Source organism: Argiope bruennichi, chromosome 5, assembly GCF_947563725.1.
Source record: "Argiope bruennichi chromosome 5, qqArgBrue1.1, whole genome shotgun sequence".
NCBI lineage: Eukaryota > Metazoa > Arthropoda > Arachnida > Araneae > Araneidae > Argiope > Argiope bruennichi.
The window spans coordinates 24,300,612-24,325,224 of record NC_079155.1 but is presented as its reverse complement, the minus strand read 5'-3'; the positions used below and the strand labels follow the sequence as shown (position 1 = coordinate 24,325,224).

Below are 24,613 nucleotides of genomic sequence, written 5' to 3'. Positions count from 1 at the left end.
TTGTGATAACATATAACAATTTAAACCCAGATCTGGCAAATATATCTCATTTGAATATGGAAATTTAATATGCCTCATTTGGATATGGAAATTTAATATGCCTCATTTGGATATGGAAATTTAATATGCCTCATTTGGATATGGAAATTTAATATGCCTGATTTGGATATGGAAATGCCGTCATACTCTGTTGCAGCTGTTCTTGGGTTGGGTTATCCACCAGAGGGTAAGTCCACCGATTTAACTTTGGAAAAGTCAGGCAAAGAAAATTCACTTAAAAAGATGAATAAAAAAAAAAGCTACCAACTCTTACTTATTTTGAAACCTCTGCATCTATAATATGAAAAAAAAAAAAAAATGTATGCCATTATCTGTCTTTCTGTCACAAGATTCCTCCCTCCAAATTTATGACATATCGTGACATTTGCATTTATTATACTAGAATCCATTTCCAATAACCTCTGTTATTCTAGAGTTTTAAAAACAATTATTTCTTATCATATTTAATTTACTAAGAAAAGTCTCTGGAAGTCGTCGAACAAACTTTTTATGCAATTTTTCCAATAAAGATCTTATATCTACACCCCCATATAAAACTGTGTGCCTTAGATAAAGTCACGAATGCCTTGAATGGCACTGACGAACAATAGTTACGAAATATAAACCTTTTGCATCATACCAGTATTTTTATTTTCTCGTATACGAAGTATAGAGGAAGTATTGTAATCATCAAATCTATTCGAACTCGAGATTTTAATGAATCTCCATGTTTTAGATCACCCTGAGTTCGTAAAGCACATTTCTGACATTATGCCTGTCTGCCAGTTAACATTATAACTGAAAACTGCTTTGAGCTAGGCGGATGAAATTTGGTGTAAGACCTTACGATCACACTTTTAGATATCTATCACATTTTGAACGAAATCTATTCATAGGAAATCTTTTTGTCTGCCTGTTAGAGTACAGCAAGTGAATTCGATAAATACAACAATCCATAAACTCAGTAGATAAAATTTAGTCACAGGTTTAGCATCTTCTATTATAAATATTTTTTGTATCAAATTTTTTATACTATCTAATGAACTCGCATACTCTGTAATGAACTTGTCTTGACAGAGTACACTTTACATGGCATTAGCGTCCAATAGTTACGAAATATTAATTTTTGAAGTGAATTTTGCATTTTTAGTGAATGTATCCTATCATTCTTGGCGAGTTATTTGGCGATTGATCCCTGGCATGCTGTTAAAGTATCCGAAAATCGAATTTGTGATTTAGAGGCGTTTATCTCAATCGATTGAAACAAAGATTTGTCACAAAACTGCTTTTGTAGTCACAAAATTCCTAAACCAAATTTGATATATTTTAGTGATTTGTGATTTTGAATTATCTCGCTAAATATTTCTGATATTAACAACCGACCAATGGTCAACCCTTTGTTGGTTTTGATTCAAAATTTTACAGGTTCTAGACTATAGATTTTGAATCCATGTACCTAATTTTATCTATCTAATTCCTTTTATTTTGGAATTATCATCTTAACTTGTATTCGAACACCCGGACAGCCGAACAGCCGGACTACCTCTTAACAGATTTTACTGAAAATTTGACGACCGCGGTGGCCTGGTGGCAAGGTCTCGGCTTGTGAGCCGTAGGGTTTCAGGTTCGAGACCCGATTCCATCGAAGAACCGTCGTGTAAGGGGGCCTGTTGCACATGAAATCTGTCATACGAAATGTCCTCCCACTGGTGTGGTGTGGAGAGGGGGATGCCAGCTCGAGTACCGTCCTCGTCATCTGACCGCGGTTCAAAATTACGAGGTCCGTCCCCAAACAACCCTAGTGTTGCTTTACAACGGGACGTTAATATAACTAAACTAAACTGAAGATTTGACCGAAGTCTGTAAACCTGGTGTAAAAATCGTATACTAAATTTTTACCGTCTGGCTTAACACGTTTTTCAATTATCTTTGTCACAGACGGACAGACAGACGAACATTTTCCCAAACTGTTTTTTTTTCCATCTCAGGGTGATCTAAAACGTAAAGATTCATCAAAATCTCAAATTTGAATTTTTTTAACTATTATTATACTTTCTTTATATTACGTTTATGAGAAAGTAAAACTATATAGCATCCATTTCAAAATGATATGCAATAAAAACAATAAAGTGATCCAACAAATTCGATGCTAACAATTGCTTAGTAGAACGTTTGATATCTAAAAATATTGAAATCATTGTTAATTTACTGCTAATCCTGTAAAAATCCGTCTCTTATCGTTATATTTCCCTATATAGTACCTACCGTTTTTATAAATTTCTTGTTCAAGACATCGTAAAATATACGTTAACAACATGATTCAATTTTTTAAAAAAAATAACGTGAACTTTGTATTAATAACATGTATTTTGTGATGAAAATGATAAAATAAGAGCTTTTATTATATGCACTCTGCATGTAAAGAATTTTTAATCACTTTAAAAATAGATATAGGTCAGTATGCTCCTAACATGTTTTTTTTTTTTAATTCCTGGAAAAAATAAACTCAATAAGTAAGTATTTTGAAGCCTTATCTAAAGCAAGCAAAGATCTAGTTAAAATCATTTTTCTTCATTTTAATATCTAGCTCAAGGTGAAATTCATAATTCAATAGTAATTAAATTACAAAATAACTATCATTAGTTGTCGAATTTATAAACAGTTTTCTAAGCATTATACCAATTACTTTTGTGTACTAAATTACTTATATTTTTTTTTAGTAATTGAACATTATTTTCTTTTTAGCTGTTACGGTTCGCTATTTAACCAAGAGATATATTGGAGAATATAGTTCCAGTACTGGTAAGTATTTTATTTCGAATAAAAAGAACAGAGATTTGTTTGAATTTTAATGAGGATGCAACTTAATGATGTTTACACATGTGATACTTCGTTAAAAGATATTATTAGCGGAAGCAGTACGCATTGAAATGAAAGAATAAGGAACATGAAATATAATAATAATTATTATTAATTTTCATAACTTCAGTTATTTTATAATATTTGATTGTTTTGACTATATGGTAGAATGCGTACTGAATAAAAATGCACTGTTATTAATATTTTAAAATTTGGAATTTTTATGATCTATTATTTTTTATATCTTTGCTTACAATTCATAGTTCATTATATTAATATTAACTAATAATAAAGGAGAATCGTAGATTGTATTTGTTTTGGAGCTCTACTATATATATCGTTTAACTTAGAATTACGAAATGTGACCCAAAGACACTTCAGAGAATAAAAATGTCCATTGCAGAGCGAATTTTTTTCAGTTTTATGTAAAATTTTAATTAATTGCAAATTAAGTGAGATTAGAAATTAAGAAGTCGGTCTTTCACGATAAATCCAGAAAACATCATTCCATAAAGCTGATTTTACACCATTTTAATATATTAAACATTAAATATTAAAATTGTCATTTTAAAGATATCAATTTCATAATCGTGCAAATTTTTCATGAATTTTGGGAGGATTTTTTTAAAAATTTGAGTAATTTTTAATTATAAAATTCATGGCGGCAAGAAATAGACACCATTTTAATTTTTCATCTAATATTTAATTGCGGGATTTTCTTTCATTATTGAAAGCTTAAGAAGAAAAAAATCTGTTTTATCTAAGTAAAGCATATCAGGAACATATAGATAAAGTTATAATACTTCGAAGATGATGAATAGAATAGTTATAAAAATAATGGAATCATTTTGCAGACAGAAGAATAGACAGTTATATTTTATTACAGTTATCGACTCCGTTAGGATTGTTTATGAAGAGAGCAAAAGTAATACAGTTAAAATATCACGGTTTTGACATCAGTGACAACTTGATGCTAAAAACATGTTTTGTGTATTATTAAAGATTATTATTATGTTTTGTTGATGTAATTGCTCATGATTACTCCATAACTCCAAGATTAACATATAATTATTATTATGTTAATTTATGAGCTATGTATAAGATTAACATAATAATAATTAATGATGACTGGTAATATCCCCGGTCAATCAGCTGGTCGCCAAAGGCGGATAAGTTATACATAAGAAATAATCATAGAAACAATTTTCCTGAAATTTTCTACCATGTGACATTATTTATATGAATTCAAACGCTAATCAAATTATTTCATTAACTAATAATTAAATTCTGAAAATTTTAAAATAGTCTATTGGCTAAAAAAACATTAACTGTAAAAAAAATCATAAGCTTAGCACATCAAAGAGTGAGTGAATAAGTCGATACACTGATGGCAAGCATGAAATAAGTTAGAGGTAAAGAAGAATCATTAAAGGCGAAGATAAAGGCGAAGAAAAACTACAGAATGAAATATAACACTTAATTTTATTCATTTAGATTTGATTAGCCCATGAATAGATAAATATGATTGTTGCCTATTATATCATGTTACTATTTTACTATAATTTGGTAATGGTATCAAAATTATTATTGAGGTTATTATAATTATTCAAAATGTCAAATTAAATTTAAAAAAATTATCTAAAATTTTGCAAAATTTATGTATACTTTGTAATTTAATGAATTTTTAAAATTGTCATATCGCCTAAAATCTCTTGACCGTTAAAATTTTATTTTATAATATGCTATGAAATATTTATAGTATTTGCACGAAACGTTGCTTAAAATTTGCTGAACTATTCAACGTTTTGAATAAAAACCAGTTGAAGTCCTTCCCGTAAAGAAATAAAACCAGTTCTTACCTTTAAAAAAACATTGCTCTTCCGATATTAAAGCAAATTTAAACAAATTTAGTTTGCTTTTATATTATGGTAGAAATAAAAGGTTGCATTTCATATAAAAAAAAAAGATTATTTGAATAAAATCATTAAAAAAACTGGCTAAGGGTCACCAAAATCGTTGTTCCAAGGTCGCCTTATGCCTTAATAATAGCATTTATCTTAGCTGTTTACTTTTGATTTCACTTTCTTTTTTAACGCGTTATTCAAATGTATACTGTAGTATTCATTATTTAAACGAAACATTGCGTTATCTTACACATAGAGTATGTCGTATTTTTTTCATGGGAATCAACAAAGGAAGAAAGATCCGGTAAAATGTCAATTTTCTAAAATAAATAAAAGCATTCTAACTATTATAATAGTCTACGTTTTCCATTTCTTTAATCTATTATGAGAGTTACAAGTTGTAGCGCAACAGTTGTTTATTCCGAAATTCGACTGATTGATTCTATACTAAGACGCGCGCTTTTATAATACCTTCTCTCCTTTTTTTTTGTGTGTGTGGAATTGTCATAAATCGACAAGCATTTTTTAGAAGGAAAAAAATTACAGCATGTTAAAATTTTAAATTTTATTCGGGTATCTTATCTTTGATTAGTTTAATTATCATCGCATAATTCACAGAAAAAAATGTCAGCTTAAGAATATTATTATAATAAGTAGTGTTTTGAAATATCATAAAGAATAAGTTAATAATAAATTTTAAAAAAATCTAACAATTAATTTTTTAATGTCCCACGGACTTTTAAAATATTCATATTAATTTTTTCCATTTTTCTTTATTTTGCTATACGTGGTTATAAGTAGGAAAAAAAATTTCAAAATTTATTTAAAAATAAATATGAAAAATCTATTAAAATTTTAAAAAATCATGGAAATAAAACTAGTATCAATGAAAAACCAATCTTTCAGAATTCAAATTGGAGTAAAAATGCAATAATATTCTTTAGAATTTGTGAAAAAAAAAAACTCTAAACTTTGACAATACAATATTAATTGGCAATATATTACTTTATTATCTTCAAATCGTAATAGTTTTTAATTAATCAATTAATATTAATTTAAATTTTGAGTCTGTACCAGTAAGCCTATTTGACAAGGTTTGAGAAAAATTGATTTTAAGCCCGAAAAGTAAAAAATAATCAAAATAAAATCCTTCCTGCCGTTTAATAATAAAAGTGCATATTTAAAAGCTGATTTTATTTAAATTTATTAAACATAAACATAACCTTATTATAATTTCACATTCAGATAATAAAAAAATAATATGAAATTCTATATAAAGATTGTAGGAATGAGAGCTACTTTTGCATATAAATTGCATCAGACAATGCTAAAATTTTCATCAATCAATTTCTTGTCACTGTAAGCAAGCTAAAATTTGAAAGGAACCTACAAATCTATTTAATTCTTTTCAATACGACTGTCCTCTTAAGATATTTGTTAAAAACAGAATAGCCTTAAATGGTGAAACTTTCATTTCTTTCACAGAACATATCATTCTTCCTGCTTGAAATGACTGTTATTTCGAATTAATTTATTTAACCTATTTACAACGAAGAAGAAAATCTTTTTTCAAATAAGAGAAGGAAAAACATAATCGTTTGCTCGTGTAATAATCATGAGTGGCAACATTAAGAGATATTCAAATATTCTGTCTCTTAGAATGGTGTATCGGTGTCACTATATTCGATAATAGAATGACAATATCTGTTTAATATTCCACTCACTTTGCATTTTCAGAGTGCATTTACAGTTCGCAATCGTATGAGAGGTAATCGTATTATTATCTTATTACAGAAACATTAAAGCTGTTATGCTACCGTTCCGTGAAAGCTTTGCAAATTGGATTCAACTTTGTTTTCTAACTTTTCTTAAAAGTCTATTCAATTTATTATGTTAGCAAGAGTTAAATTCCTTGAGCTGATTGTAGTATATTTAAATGCAATTCAATTTATTGATAATAAAATTTGAAAAAAAGAAAAATAGTTTCCTATCTTGTTAACAGTTGTGCTTTTGGAATCTAATTATTTTTTCTTTTTATTTATATATTTTTCTTACATTTAAACGCAAATAAATGAATTTTTTTTTAATAAATATTAGAAATACAGGAAGAAGGTGGTACTAAGAAATTGAGATTGCCATTGACTATAAATTAAACACAAATTTAACATTTCCGGTTATTCTTTATACATGATGTGCCGGTAGAAATGTTTTCTTGCTTTGTTAATTTTCTCGTTTTCAGTTGTTGTTTATTAAAAAAAAGTTAATCGTTTTATCCAATATATTTAAAACAATTATTAGAAGCTTCGGATTTAATATTTATTTAGTAATTTCGTTTATTATTATTTTTTTGTTTAATTTTATCTATGCTGTATTGTTTTAAAAACTTAGGATAGACAAAAATATTCATACATGTTCTCGCTATTTCATGACAGATATTATTTTTGGAATTCTATTTAGGAGCTTCGTATTTAATATTTATTTAGTAATTTTGTCTTTCGCTATTATTATTTTTTTGCTTAATTTTATCTATTCTATATTGTTCTAAAAAGTCAGAATAGATAAAAAATATTCATACATGTCATCACTATTTCAGGACTGATATTATTTTTGGAATTCTATTTCCAAAAACCATGTTTCTAATTGATATAGTGAATTTACGAGATTAACTCGTAGATTAAATTACTACTTTGAACTGGAACAAGTTTTTAAACGCATCAGATAGTATTACAAATTCTTTTTTTTAATAAAAAGAACATCGAAATGCAATTTAAAGAATAATGTTTTCAAAGTGAGACCTATCAGTGGTATTATAATAGTGCAGCCCAGTCAAAATATAACCATCTCATTTTGAACACAGTAAAAACTTTGAATTTTTTTTTCAATTATTTGATGTTTTTGCTAGATGGCTCTTTAATGCTAAAGGCTTTTTTATGTTGAAGACATTAAGAAGTTTCGCACATATTGAAGCTTATATTTTAATTACCTGTCACTTTAGTTTCACATTTCAACGTTTTAAACTTAATCATGCCGGCGTCCTGGCATAGGGGTAGCGCATCTTCCTCTTGACCTAGGCGTCCTGGATTCGACTCCTGGTTCGGGCATGGTTGTTATTCATGTGTTCTATCTGCGAGATGCGTGAATGTGCCCCCCTGTAAAAAGGGGTTGTGCAACTGAATGTGATGCGTGAGTAGCTAAGACGTACTGTTGGTGCTACTGAAGCAAAAGACGCTCCCTTGGCTCGTTGGCGATTGTTGGTTCTGTCAAGTAATGCTTCCAATAATCATTTTTAAATCGCCAAACCATTTTTTGCAAGATGTACTTAATGGAATCTTTCACCATAAATATCTGATAACTACCTACATGTTTCTGCTACAATTTTTTTTATAAATGAAATGTAATATAAATTCTTGCAAATGCTTTTGTTTGGCATGTTTTCTATGCTAAAAAAATATATATTTTTTTAAATTTTAGATCATACAATAATTTTTAAAGGGTATTGTCAAACCTTTCAAATTCATCTTTCTCGATTTACATACTGACACATAATACTGCCAAGACACTCTGTTATAACTTAGTGGGGCTTTATTTTTGCACCCAATAATTAAAATAAAAAAACTATTTTTCAATGTACTAATAAAACTGTGTTTTGAAGATTCAAATTTTTACATTAAATCGCAGGAATCCCAGTTAATCTAGATTGCACAATGATTGGGGTTTGGTGGATGACTTCAGTTGCTAATATATAAGTCCAGCTCTGTATCTTTTTCCGTCTTATTATGGATCCATTGAATGTAAAATACCGTTTCTGGCCCTCTCTCAATATTTGGATTGTTCCAATTACAAGGTATTCATTCGATACTCATTAAGAAAATAAAATTTTATAAAACTTTACAACAGTACTAAAAACATGTACACAAAAATGACTATTAGCACTAAATGCCCACTAACATTGTTGTGTTATCTTAAAGATATTGCCTGGCCTTCAGAATCTCAAACAATATTGTGAAGAGATCATAAAATATTTATGCTAACAGGACAAGTTATTTTACTATTTATCACTTGTCTTCCAGATAATCCTAAGAAACATTTATTGAACAAACATTGCTGAATATATTTTATTATAATACTGTGAGCAATATTAGTTACCTTCTGGTATCATTTAGCATTATTTTTATTTTCTGAAAGGCAATTCCAAACTTCATTTTTGATTGGTGAAAAAATATTTTCCAAACATTCTTGCAGAACTAAATTTACTACTGAACTACATTCACACCAAAGCAATTTATGAAACTTCCCTCTAACTGCAAAATGATTATAATACTTCGGTGAATTCGTTTTTCTTTTTCACTATAGTTACCACTGAAATTTAGAATAATTTGTATGCATTTACGATCAAAAGATCTTCGCAGAAATTTATGAATGAAGATATACATAATTAACGTTAGGAAACCTCGAATCATTAGGAGTCCATCCCGAAAACAAAATATGCATTATATCTCTACAAAGATATGTATATAAATTAACTATCTCTGTAATAGGTATAATTTAAGGTCATTCGTTGATTTTTTCTTATCATCTAGTGCAAATAATTATGAAGTAATTTATGGGAAAGCATAGACAATACAGGAAAACTAGACTTAAAGATACAACTTATGGTGGAAACACTAAATCTTACCTGTCTTTCCAGATTCTACGCCCTAAATTTAATTAGCCTTCAAGTTCAAGGTCGCTTGCTATAACAAAAGTAGTTCAACCCCAAAAAAGAAGAGGGGGCCCAATTATCTTTTCCATATGTTGTCGGATATCCGCGAAGGAATATTTATGAATGATGCGGCAATATTCAATTATGCATGGATCTCATACACGAGGACCGTCTGTCTTCCTCCGCAAAATGGTTAATGGGGAATGGTTATAGTTAATAGGCGCAGAAAGAACAAAATATAAGCATGTAAAATAAAAAAAACAGAATAAATAAATTTTGATTCAGAAAAATTTTCATTGCTTTCAGAAAATTTCATGCTATGATAAATGAATTTTGGTAGATGAAAGAATCTTAGATGAATATATAGTTTGGTTACTATTTTTTTTTATCTTATCATTCATATTCATCTAATAATATTGAAAATTCATCATAATGTAGCGTTTCTAGTGAAGTGGTTCTCAAAATATAAAATGAAATAAATTCTTATAATTTCACAGTCAAAGGAAATTATAATAAATACATGCACTATAAGACACAGTGCACATTTATCTGTCTTATATTATACAGGGTGTTTATAAAGTCTCGGACCCATTTTGATGTTTAATAACTCATAAAATAATGAAGATATAAACAAACTTATGGCATTTATTGATGGAATAACTCATATATTTTCCTTTTCAGGTTTGAATATTTTTACTTTTGTAAATATCGTCTGCGCGTGTGGTTAATTTCAGATAATTTCATTTTAGAGTCTAAATATCTGTACTTTTCTAAATATCGTCTGCTTATTAATTGCATTTTTCTCTCTTTTGTTTTTGGCAACTATTGCAATGTTACGTTTACTTTTGATGTGTTTGTGCTATGTAGTACTTTTGTATGTGATGTTTTATTCGAGCGGATATTAAGGAGAATGCATACACCACAAGAGAAAGCACAGATTTTATGGTGGTTCATAGAAACGAAATCGATAGTGCAAGCACAGAGAAATTTCAGAATTTACCAAAAAGATCCTCCAACGTTTTCAGGAGGAGAGTGTCGAACATTGATGACATAAAAGCCAGAATTACAACCGCAATAGGCTCTGTGGATGCCTGCATGCTTGCCGCTACCTGGCGTGAAATTGACTATCGACTTGATATTCTCCGTGCGACGAAGGGGGCACACGTGAAAGTTCATTGACAAGAGTCATGAAACTTTTTGAGTCTATTTAACCATTTATGTTATTAATTTTAATCTATCTTTATTATTTTATGAGTTATTAAGCATCATAATGGGTCCGGGACTAAATAAACACCCTGTATATTATATTTTGAGCATATTTTTTGAGTTTTAAAAAATATGTTATTGTTCCTACTTTTGGTTGTTATTATTCAGAAAAGATTAGTGTTATAATGAAATTTTTCCAAATTACCATTTAACTATTCTGAATTAAGAAAATATAAACTGTGAATATTCAATGAAAAATATGCATTGAATACGCTATGTCTTTTTGAGTCTATAGCATTTTTCGAAACACTGGTTCATATATTTATTGACAAACTTATAAAAAGAGTTGAAAGGCTATCTAATAAATAATCAAAATAAGGATTATTAAATATGTTATAAAATTTAGGTGCATGTATTGCAATAATGTTTGAGAACTCGGAAGTTTCTGATGTTAGCAGAAAACGATATTAAATAAATTAGCAAAATAAATAAATAATTATAATAAAAATCATAAAATCTTTTTTTTTTATTTTAAATGCTTAAACCAGAATATTAAATGTATATCAGAAAATGAACAATTATTTCTAATATCAAAAAATTCTTTTGAACAATAGTGCATTTTTTATCGGACGTTACAAAATAATCAGACTGATAAAACGGATTATTTGAACTGCAAACAAGCTATGCATGGCAATAGGTTTTGGGACGAATTTTTTTAGAATGGTTACTATCAGCAGTTTGGTTGTATTTAATTTTGAGGCTTTAACATAATTTAATGTAAGTAAACTCATTGGGCTTAGGAAATTTAACGATACATCATCGTTTCAAAAGTGTATTTATCACAATTTCGTCTAAATAATTCATTCGCAATTTACTATATCTGCAAAATTACTGTTTTGATGAAAAAAATTGTTATTGTAAACAGCTATTATTAAAATTATTTGTAATAACAGTTATTAGTAATTAATTCAATAAAATTTTAATGATAATCAATAATTAATAAATTTCATGAAATTTCCGATATTTGACAATTCTACATTCTTTAATAATCTTAAGTTCTATCAACTGGGTATTTTTATAAATCAGAAACTTTTATAAGGTCATGAAATTTAGACAATTTTATTTCTTGTATTCCTAATTCACACTCAAACAAATCTCCACTCAGTTTAAAATTGTAATTACTGACACCAGAAATGAATGTTAAATTATGTTAATTAGAAATAAATGTTAATTATTATTGAACATTTTTTTCTGCACGCTTCGATGGATTACAAAAAAAAAAAAAAAAAAAAACGAGCAGAAAATAAAATGACTTTTATCAAACGTTATGTAAAAATGATTACGTTTCAGCGTAATTGATGTGAAGATTCATATATTTATCGATTCGTGGATCAGGTTTCCCATTTCCAATTAGAAAAAAGTTGCCTCCAGTAATGTGATTTTATTTGTCAATTTTTTAAAAATAATTTTTATATATATATTTCTAACCATGAATTATATTATTGAGTTGAAATTCAAGCCGTTTTCATCATTTCATCAGATAATTAATTTCGGAATTTTCTTCCATTGTTGAAATCTACGAAAGAAGAAGCTTGAAATGAATAAAAAAGTGAATTTTCAATACAATGAAAAGAGAGTTGAATAGGCAATTGTTTTTTTAATAGCTCTAGGATATCATGAGACTGATCTCAGTTAAGAAAGTTCATGTACATAATAAAAAGAACATATGTAAGTCTATTAAAATAACATGTTTTTATCATCTGACGATTTGATAAATCATGGACATGAAAATATGGTTTATCTATTTAAATAAAATTAAATATAACTAATATTCCCGGCGAGCCAACTGGTTACCAAAGGCGGATAATAAATAAATAAAAACATATGCATTGTCACAAAGTTAGTAAAATAAAAAAAAGCTAAATCAAAATAAATAAATAATAAGTTGTTAAGTTAAATAATATTGCGAAAAAAATGAAAAAATGTCATGCTTCAAATGAAAATAATTTGACCAATAAATTTCAACTAAAATTATTTTAAAAAAAAGTTTTTTATGATGTGTACTAGTAAGGACCGCAAAATAAATCTATCTCTAAGTTTAGATAGACGTTATATGCTTGTAATAATTATATATAGTGTATAGATGTTATATATGTACAATAATTATCTAACGTATATTGGTATTATATGCATGCAATGAATATCCAACTATAGGTGTTATATTTTTCAATATTGCTTCGTTCAGTGATGGTAGGGTGATCGATTCTACAGATGTTATATGTATGCTATAATTATCTAATGTGCATAGATGTTATATGTATGCTATAATTATCTAATGTGCATAGATGTTATATATATGCAATAATTATCCAACGTATATTGATGTTAGATGTATGCAATAATTATCCAATTGTACTGATGTTATATTTTTCGATATTGTTTTGCTCAGTGGTGGTCGGCTCTATATATGTTATATTATGTAATAATTATCTAATTTGTATAGATGTTATATATATATGCAATAATTATCTAATATGTATAGATGTTACATGTATGAAATAATTATTCAATATATATTGATGTTATGATTATGTAATAATTATCTAACTTTCATTGATGCTATAAGTATGCAATAATTATACAACATGTATTGGTGTTATATGTATGCAATAATTATCCAACTGCACTGATGTTATATTTTTCGATATTGCTTCATTCAGTGGTGGCGGTATGGTTGGCTCTATAGATGTTATATGTAAACAATAATTATCCAACGTTTATAGATATTATATATGCAGTAATTATTTTTTGTGCATATATATTTTTTATGCATGCTGGCATTTATGTATGACCATGTGAGTCATCTGAACTTTGATTTATCTGACAACTGAACTACCTAATCAAGAAAGCTTTTCCACAGTAAACACGGGATGCATTTTTCATTCGGGCGGTCCACGGGATGTTAATGACCGAAGAAATGTTAGAGCATTTAATCAGTCCGCTTTTAACTGACACGAGAGCCACGATTTGCTTGTTCACAACGCCCATATCTGTTCTACCCGTTGGAATGCCATCCCGTTCGAAAGCGCGCCCAAAAATCTTTTGTGGTGTTCCTAACGGTTCGGCCACTTCCGCGTTCTCTGCCAGTGCACACACACCAGCTCGATCCCGCCTGATTCATTGGATCGTCTGCTTTTTAAAGGGGGTATTGACTTTTGGGAAAACTGGACATTGAGAACTCCATCAGAGTTGAGTATCGTATTCTCCTCTTGGAAGGTGCAGCCGGAACAATATTTTGTTTATGAATACATGTGGTCCACCTTTTGAAAAGTGAGATGTTCTGTTGTAGAAAACAAATTATTATGAAACCGGAAGGAAATTTTATAAAGCATGTCATTACACGCAATTAACCATCCCAGAATTTAACCCCAAGCATTTAAAATTGATTTCTAGATATTATAATAGTAATTTTCTTTCCATGGACTTTCACGCTGCCGAACTATTTCATCCACTGGAATTCTTTTACACTTCCGAACAGTTGCAGGGAATGGCCAACTGGCATTAATCGCATGAACAGTAGTCATTTTTTGAACAGAATGAATTCTATTATTTTTTGACTGATATTCTCCCCCCCCCCAAAAAAAACCCTTTTGTATAATCTTTAATAATTGAAGAAGGCTCTATAAATCCCGTGATCAAAGTCTGCACACTATGGAGAGAAAACAGACTCAGGTGGCCATAAAATTAAATGTCTCTTGAAGTCGAAAAATTCTATAAAATTTCCAGTCATTAAATATTCTATTAAGGACTTTTTATCAAAACTCTTGTCTTTAGTTCTTTCCCAATGTAAAAAGTTAACACACAGTTAATGCATTTATTGCATTTTTAAGGTTTCACAATTTAATATGTAATCAAAAATTCAATGTTTTTTTGGATCAATATGCATTTTCTCTAGAGGATCTTTTGTTGTTTGTCAGTGTCCAATGCCAGTGTCCCAATTTCTGTATATCAATAGGATTGTATAAATGATGAAAAGAATAAATAGTCATTTCGATAATTGACAGTATGAAATTCAAAAAAAATTTTACACGCATACGCACCAGAATTTACTTACCGATAAGAACATACTAGAGGACTATTTTGACCAAGACGATGATGATAAGGAAGATAAACTATCTGAAAAAAAGTCTATAAAACATCTAGTAATAGAAACATTCTTGGCCATTTGACACAACCTAGCATACTCTTCAAGCACAGTTACGAAAAACAAAATGCTCAGGATTCAGAAATAAGAGCAGGATTTAGAAAATAAAAATCTAAGCATTCATAGTTTTCACGGATTTGCTCTAAGGTGCACAATTGTTATGAAGGAAATGGTTAATACCTTTAACAGGGAATATGACAAAAGGTTTTAAGGTGAGCATTTTCAAATGTTTTTTCCCTCTGAAGTGCTGGGTTACGAGATTATAAACGTAAACAAATATAATTAGCTTATTATTTTAACAATAAGAATATTAGAAAAACGTTTTAGCTCACTTGTTTGATATACTTCTTGACCATGAACTCTCTCTACTTCCGTATGTTTTCATTTTTGGTTATTAAACTTTTTTCGTTGCTTTCCTGGATCATATTTCTGGATTACCTGATAAATAGCAAATTCCAAGTCGTGACCGTTTACTACCAGAGAAGGTTAAACACATTACCATATGTTGCACCTCGACTCATCTTATTTTTTAACGGGTACGAAGTTCAGATTGATAAATAAAATGTTACAATACTGTGCAAACCGATCCTTTCCAGAAGATAATCCTTAAGCTTCTATTTGCATTTGACCTCCCTTCTTTCAGACAACCTTTCCGCCACGAAACCGGACATCTTTGTTTCTTCCTGTCGCAAAGAACAAAATTGTCTCGGTTGTGAAACAGCAACAGAAGTTTGGGAGTGTTGCTGTATTAATATTTAACATTGAATCTAAAACTGAATAAACGTGACATGCAAGGTTTAACGAAAGAATGTTCAATTTTGTAAGTTAAGAAACGCTCAAAGATTTAAACGTTGAATATCAAAAGAACGTTCAATAAGGTTTAACGAAAGAATGTTCAATATTGTATGTTAAGAAACGGTCACAGATTTAAACGTTGAATATCAAAAGAACGTTCAATAAGGTTTAACGAAAGAATGTTCAATATTGTATGTTAAGAAACGGTCACAGATTTAAACGTTGAATATCAAAAGAACGTTCAATAAGGTTTAACGAAAGAATGTTCAATATTGTATGTTAAAAAGCGCTCAAAGGTTTAAACGTTGAATATCAAAAGAACGTTCAATAAGGTTTAACGAAAGAATGTTCAATATTGTATGTTAAAAAAGGCTCACAGATTTAAACGTTGAATATCAAAAGAACGTTCAATAAGGTTTAACGAAAGAATGTTCAATATTGTATGTTAAAAAGCTTTTAAAGGTTCAAACATTCAATATCAAAAGAACGTTCATTAAAGTTTAATGAAAAAATGTTCAATATAATTAGAATTATAGATTAATTTTCATGCCCGAGATAATTCAAAGTTTATAATTTTAAAAGTAATTCTTAGTGTAACATAGAATATTTATTATACAATCAAAACCTTCTGAACACTTGTGGATTTACACATTTTTTTAGAATGTCTCCAGGAAAGGTGGATGAATTGTCTTGCTTGAATTCATGTCTATACTTGAATTCATGTTTTACCAAGAAGATTCGGTCGTGAAACCATTTAGGGGACGACCAGACATTAATGACAAGGGAAATGTTTTGGTTCAAACCATTCACAGAAACCAGATAATGATTTGACGCTTTCATCAGTTGTTTTATTTGCTGTGGACAATATTTACATGACTTTTCTTTAAAACAGCAAGCATATTTGAAAAGATAAAGTATTTAATAAAATAATTTTCCCGGAAGTGTTTTACTGTCAAATTGTAGAGATTGTACCAAATTATAGAGAAATTTTAGAATATATGACAAAATGTTATTAAAGAATTGTATTAAAGCTTAAATTTAATTCTATAAACATTCGAGGAACTACGATTATTTTAATGAAAAATTTTTAGTTACACATGTACAAAATCCAGAGCTGTTTTTCTTTTCTTCATAATTTGAAAGCGATATATATAGACCAACTAATATAACAATTTCAGTTAAGTTCATTAAATTTAGAAAGATATCGGTATTATAATAACATAAAAATGTTGAATAATGCTGAATTTCATTTGTTTTCTAAGAGATGTTACAAAGCGATGACTTTTCCTACAAACTGATTTTCTTTAAATTTGAATCGTCAAACAATTATACCGAATTCTATAAAATGTAGCATATTTATAAATAGTTATAAATAAACAAAATGCCTCATCATACTTATAAATTAAGTACATAATATAAATTGTCGTAACATGTTATTTATAATACATACGTGTATATTTATTATTTATAATATGTATTTATATTGTTTGTAATATAAATTGTCGTAATCTTGTTATTTATAATACCTAAAAAAGCTAGGCATTATTAATAGCATGATTATTAAGGTACTCATTATTATGTTATTTATAATATTCAATTGATAATGCCATTTGTGATATGTGGAGAAAAGCAACTACCGGTATTAATTTTTAACATATATTTATTATGAAACGACATTAAATTAATAGAGGGACAAACCATTTCTTTACTACTGTAAAAACATATACAAAAGTAAACGAATGTGAGCGGTGTGTCTTACCTACTCACCGTCGTACTCTCGTCTGCCAATTTAGGCGCGAAACAATCATGGGATAATCATGACGTAATCACTGACGCAACAAAATATAAGAACTATTAGATTAGCAGTGATTGTCTTGCACATAGCAATCTTACGTTACTGGGTTCACATGAAAACATACAGTGACATACATTCATTCGACATACATACATACATACATTCACATCGACGTATAATCTCCTAACTATTATTGAATTCAACAATTTGTTTTTTTTGGGGGGGGCAGGAGGGGACAAAGTCCAAAACATGGAGATCCATCAAAATCGCGAGATTAGTTTACTTCACAATTATTGCACTTTTCTTTCCTATACCATGTATAATTGAAACGTAAAGCTATTGCCATTTCAAACATAATAAACGTGAAAATAATTATTATATCTTATCTAGATATTCATAACTACTCAAAAATAAAAATAGAGAAATTCGAACAAGATCTGCTTAAATAATTGAAATAAAACCTGTATACAAATCTGGTTTAAGAAATCAAGTCGTGTTTTCTTGGTACTGCTTAGGTTTTGTTCAGTTTAAAATTTTTTTATTATCTTTCACGCAAAGATTTTATCTCGATTTCATTGAAAAAAAAGAAAAAAGAAACAACTTTCGAATTCGTTCTTTTGAAACAATAAGGCAGATGTTATCTGCACGAGTTTGAAGGTGAAACATTTTCGAACAAAGGATGTTTGCGTTTTTGTGGGTTGTAAAGAATTTTATTTAGATTTCTGTACCAGTAGTTATTTTCAAATGGCATTTTATTTCTCCATATTCATGTTATTTTTGTAGCTTTTAAAGTTTTTTCTTTGCATAACAATCTTCATTTTCATCCATTTATTTTTATTCTTTAAGATAAATACTCAGTGAAAATAACAGAGAATATTTTTCCTTTTCTTTTCTTTTTAATTTCATTTTCAACCTAATGGTTAGATCTCAGCTTCGGGGCTAGAGGATATCATGTTCGTTGCCTAATTTCAATAATTTCTGTCGTGTATGCCGGTCTGGTGCACTGTCATCATGGTCAAACGTTCTCCCGTTTGTGTGGTGTGGCATTTTAATGAGGAAGTGTCAACTCAAATGTTGCTTTTGGCAACTGACCGGAATTTAGATTTAAGACGCCCATTCCAACTAAACCAAATCCATACATTTCCCTTCCATAGAATGCCCCTTATATGCTGCAGTCCAACAATAATTCCGAGTAGTTCAACAATAATTCGAGTATATGGAATATTCCATCTAAAGGATCCCTGCTATAAATTCCATCTTCTAAAACCTAAGCCATCAAATGTTTCATCCAAAAATTGCTGACCTTTTGGTCGAAAAAAATTACCAATGTAAATATTTCTGCTTGATTTCAATGATAGAAAAAGAAAATAATTTAGAATTTTTTATTAATTTTAAACTTTTAATTTAAAATTTACTTATGAAAGCATTTCACTAAATTGGTTTTTTTTTTAAATTTATTATTTGTGTATCAGTCTCTTGTTTTATTTTTATTCTTGAAGATATATTCGGAATCGTGAACAATTGCCGAAGCTAAGATAGAATCACAAAAGGAAGGGGGGGGGGAGGAGAGAAAGGAAGAAACCGCGTAGTCTTGTTTCATGAGAATTCAAAATTATTTTACCTAGCTGAGAATTTGTCATTGCTTTTGTTAAATAATTTTTTTTTCTTTTTTTTTTTTTTTTTGGCAATAACTTTGGAAGCTATTATCCAAAGGAAAGTTTTTTTTGGCTTGAAAATTCTAACATTTATCTATTCGATGACGTCATTTTGTTAGCCACTATTTCACTATCGTAAAGTATCATTTCCTGTCTAATTACCACACTAAATTCTAATTTAAATTCAATTAAATTCTATTTTAAATTCAATACAAGTCCTTTCTTTCAAATTATCAGTTGATTTTGAGATAATTAGGACTATCTCAAAATGATACCAATTAGCCAATTAAAGCATATTAAAATCTCTATTATATGGAATAATCTCCCCAAACCTTTTCGCTTACTACATATAAAAAATATTATCCGCCCTCCACTCGCTTAAAAATTGTGAGTCTTGAGTCAAATCGAGAAAGCCAAAAGAGATTTCATTTTCAAAGACCACACATGAGCATTTTGTTCTTCTTAGTATAATAAAGAAAAACCAAATATTCTATTAAATGCCTTTTTTTTTACCGATTAAAAATCAAAATTTAATTTTACTCAAAGCTACAATTTTAGTAAAAAGGTCACGTACCAAATTTCATTTATCTAACTTATTGCGTTTTTTGAATTATCATAATTATTTATATGTAAATTACCGAAAGTCAGATAGTCAATCCTTTGACGGAATTTGGTTCAAACTTTAATGTAGACCTAAACTTTTTATAATGAAACTGTGCGCAAAATTTCATCCATTTAGCTATCTTCGTTTTGTAGTTATCATGCTAATGTATGTTCAGACAGTAGGAGAGAAAAACTTGCACAACATGGATTTGGTTAAAAATTTGATAAAAACTACGAAATCAAAATGGAGATCATGTACCACTTTTCATCCATCTAGCTCAAAGCGGTTTTAAGTAATCGTGTTCACAGATAAACAGAAATAATTCTAAAAATGTGTTTTTCGGATTCAGTAAAGGCTCATCAAAATCTCGAGTAAAAATATTTTGAAGATTAAAATACTTTCCCATTGTGTAGTTTGTATGTAATAAATGAATCAAATATATTATAAATTAAATAAATAAATAAATCTAATATATTATCTAAATCAATCTAATCAAAGTAAAAAATGAATCTAATTATATTATAAAAATTAATTATTAAAAATTAATATTTTCAATAGCTGAAATTGAATTTCAACATTTATTGATATAATTAAAAAGTTCGTAGATAATTTCCATTAGATAAACAGGTAAATATAATTAAAACATGTAAACAATATATAAGCCAGTAAATGTAGCAAATAATTAAAAAAAAAACAGCAAACATTATGTAAACAAGTGAATCTAACCAGAAACATAAAAAAGTAATTATATAAGCAAATAAAATAACTAGTAAAAATCAATAAATATTATGTAAACAAACAAATGTGACAAATAATGCAAAACAAATAAACATTATGTAAACAAGTAAATGTAACAAGTAATGGAAAAAGAATAAACAATATGTAAAGAAATAAATGCAACAATTAATGTAAAACGAGGAAACAATACAAGCAAATAAATGCAACAAGTAATATAAGCAAATAAAGTAACAAGTAATTTAAAACCAGTAAATATTATGTAAACAAGTAAATGTAACAAATAATGTAAAACAAATAAATAGTATGCAAGTAAGTAAATGTAGCAAGTAATGTAAAACAAATAAATAATATGCAAGTAAGTAAATGTAGCAAGTAATGTAAAACGAATAAACATTACGTAAACAAGTAAATGTAACAAATAATGTAAAATCAGTAAATATTATGTAAACAAGTAAATGTAACAAATAATGTAAAATCAGTAAATATTATGTAAACAAGTAAATGTAAAATATAATGTAAAACAATATGTAAACAAGTAAATGTAACTAGTAATACAAAACTGGTAAACATGTAAACAAGTAAATGCAAGGAATAATGAAAAACAAGTAAGCAATATGTAAAGAAGTTAATCTAGCAAGTAAAACAAAACAAGTAAACATTATGTAAGAAAGTAAATGTAACGCGTAATGTAAAACAAGTAAACATCAAATAAACAAGTAAATGTAACAAGTAATGCAAAACAATAAAGCATTATATAGACGAGTAAATATAACAAATAATGCAAAATAGATAAACATAGATTTATTATATTACATAAATATAATAAATAATCTAAAATAAATAAACATTATGTAAAAAAAAATAAATGTAACATATAAATGAGAACACTAAATATTCAAATGAGAAGAAGAAAAAATAATAATTAATTTTTTCAATTAACAAGAACTAAATCATTTACCTTCACCTAATTAACAGTGATACTTTGTACAAACAATTAAACCTAAAGTAAGTTATAATTATTCTCCGAATCTGGCCCTTTCGGCATTTTTATTAATTACAGGTGTGAACTACTAAGATTTCCTTTTTCAATAAGAAGTCTCTTAAACATATGAAAATTGTCATTTATTGACACAATTATGGGTCAGTGATTTAGTGGAGGCCATCTATCATAGGGTAATGCAAACACCTGTATCATCTAATGAAAGAAATAAAGAGTGATGATTACATAAAAGCATACATTATTTTAATAATATACTTTAAAAAGTATGTTGACGACGATGTCAGCAAATTTAATGATGACCTTCTTGTCTTTGGTAATGGCTGTATTATAACTTGATAGTCTTATCAGCTTCATTAACATTCTAATGGACTTTCCCCCTAATCTCTCATGGGTTACATTTGTTGTCATCTAAGAACTTTTTTTTTCTGTGCATATTTCTTATCTAATATATTATAAACTCTCTCTCTCTCTCTCTCTCTCTCTCTCTATATATATATATATATATATATATATATATATATATATATATATAAGCATTATTTTTTTGAAGCTGAATGCAGTTTCGAAGACATTGAAATTTTTAAATTCGCTGTAATCCATCCCGGGAAGGCATAATCCATTTACAAGAAGGCGCGGACAAGGTACGTCCGCCACAGTGCGGCACAAAAGCAGAAGTGAGGAAGAGCGAGAAATAAATTATTCCTCGTCTTATATAACATGAGATATTGATAGGGAAAATATTTTTTCGCAGTGCTAATATATTATTAAGATTCTGATAGGTATTTCTGACGCATCTCAATCACAAGTAAGGGAAACACAGGGAGCTTTTTAAAAAGTATTTGTTTAAATCAGCCATTTTTCTCCTTTCACTCGCAGCGTAGGAACCGCTGACGAAAGCATTTTTACAAAGCTTCTCTTGAATTAATTAGATAGGAAAAGTGGAATGGGATCAGGAAATAAGACAATGTTCTAGAATGAAGTTAATATGGGCTAAATTGAGCTAAAAAAATTAAGAAATTAATTAAGTTTAAATTAAATTGAAAATATCATTACATATATATATATATATATATATATATATATATATATATATATATATATATATATATATATTAGATAGTAGTAATAATTTAATATATTATTATTATTATTATATTACATAAATAATAACTTTCTAATATATATTTTATTTTATTTATTATATATATTTATTTGTTATATTATATTTTTTATTAGTTTATATTATCTAGTATTTTTTTCGAGTATATTTTTTTATCTAATATATTTTTTTTGTGTTATCGCTGAATTCGATAATCCTAAAAATATTGTATTGTATTAACTGATATAAATGTTTAACATGATAATGTGTAGAGTTTGGCTTATTATTTATGATCCGAAAATTTTCAAGGCGTTTTTCTGCTGGATGCAGAACTACCATTTTTGGCATATATATATATATATATATATATATATATATATATATATATATATATATATATATATATACACAAATTTTTAAATGTAATTAACTAAATACTATTTTATAAAAATAGTTACTTTCTTTTCTTTTTTCGATGGGCAACTTCTGGTGAAGGAAAAGGAATGTGAATTAAAGCAGAGGAGTTCCCTCCAGGGAAAGTGAAACTTGAACCAAATAACAGCTGACGAGAAAAACAAATTAAGAGAGCAAAGGCCTCTTGCCGGAGCCTTGTGTTTAGAGCGAGGGGGAAAAAAAGAACATTACACATTTGACTTTTGGCGGATAAATATTCTGTTGATGGATTTCGCCCAGAATTCGACAGAAATCTAAAATTTGGTGATATGTTCGCATGCAAAATTTCATCAATCTAGCTCGTTGTGTTTTTGCATTATCGCATTCATACAGATAGACATAATTCCAAAAATGTATTTTTCAGGTTTATCGGAAGAGCTTTGAAGAGTGGAAATTCATCAAAACTAGCCGTCTTTGGGGACCAATTTGTTCACTCAGATTATAATTTTTTAAAATTATTAAACGATTAATATGAAATGTATTCTTTAAAATTTTCGTTTTATTATAAACATGAATTTAATTGAATTAGTCTTACAAATCATTGTGCGTGCAAATTAAAAGTGCACATACAACGGGAAAAAAAGACTTTTTTTGAAGTTACCTATCCAAAGAAAACAAATTTTAAACTTAATTTTTAACATTGGCAATTTTTTTTTCTTAATTTTTAACACTGGCAAAAGCACGCGAATGCATGTTTTGATGAATGAATTAAAATTTCATCACAAAATTAGAAGATTTTTTTGTTAATGGGGGATTCTAATTTATCCATTTCAATAATAATAGTAATAATAATAATTGTTAAAATTTTGCCTCAAATTGTCTATTAAAGTAAATTCTAAAAAAAATTATGGATAATAAAGAAAAACTGATTCTACAGAAATGAAACCGATATCATTAAACAAGTATTTTTTAGAATTTCAAGATAATGAAAATACCATTTTTCAAATAATAGATTTGGAAGATATGATCATCAGTTTTCAAAGTAAGTTTAAGAATTTACCTAGCGATGGTAAGCCTTTTTTTTTTTTTTTGCATCTGCTCTTTTGTTTATTATCTGTTTCTATTTTCTTGATTTCTTTTACATCATTTTCTGCTATCTTATAATGGTAGTTTTTGTTGATACGGCAAGCACTCTTCCAAGCATTTCTAATAATATTTCACTACTCCATTAATTAGCAAAGCGAAGAGTTGAATTGTGAACAGTTTTTAAAATGTTCAATGTAGCAGTCAAAAATATACGCCGTTTAGTTTGATTACATTTAACTTTTGTTTCTCGACGATAAGAAACAAGAGCGATTTTTGTGCCACTTAAATTAGCGTTATATAATATATGTTAAACTTTTTGTTTATACGGAAAAGTTAGAAAAAAAGTACCTGTCTTAAATTCTTTAACACAGTTTTGCATATTCTGATAATGGCGCCCAAGGTACATGCCCTGATTGTCCCATCCTACTTACACCATCAATCATACAGAGAATAAATTGTATTATAGCGCGAAGTCTAATTGTAAGCAATTTGTCCAATCGTTTAAAAGCCGGTCCTAGACCTAGTATAGGTCAT

At 28.2% G+C, this 24,613-nt stretch overlaps 1 protein-coding gene across 1 annotated transcript in view; it reads left to right on the top strand.

Moving 5' to 3' along the window:
• The window catches only part of LOC129969609 (ras-related and estrogen-regulated growth inhibitor-like protein), a 100,949-nt gene that overhangs the window by 60,285 nt on the left and 16,051 nt on the right, over positions 1-24,613 (top strand). Inside the window, exon 2 of the mRNA XM_056084254.1 lies at positions 2,785-2,841. Coding sequence (XP_055940229.1) covers positions 2,785-2,841 — 57 coding nt within the window. The remainder of the gene's footprint in view (positions 1-2,784; positions 2,842-24,613) is intronic.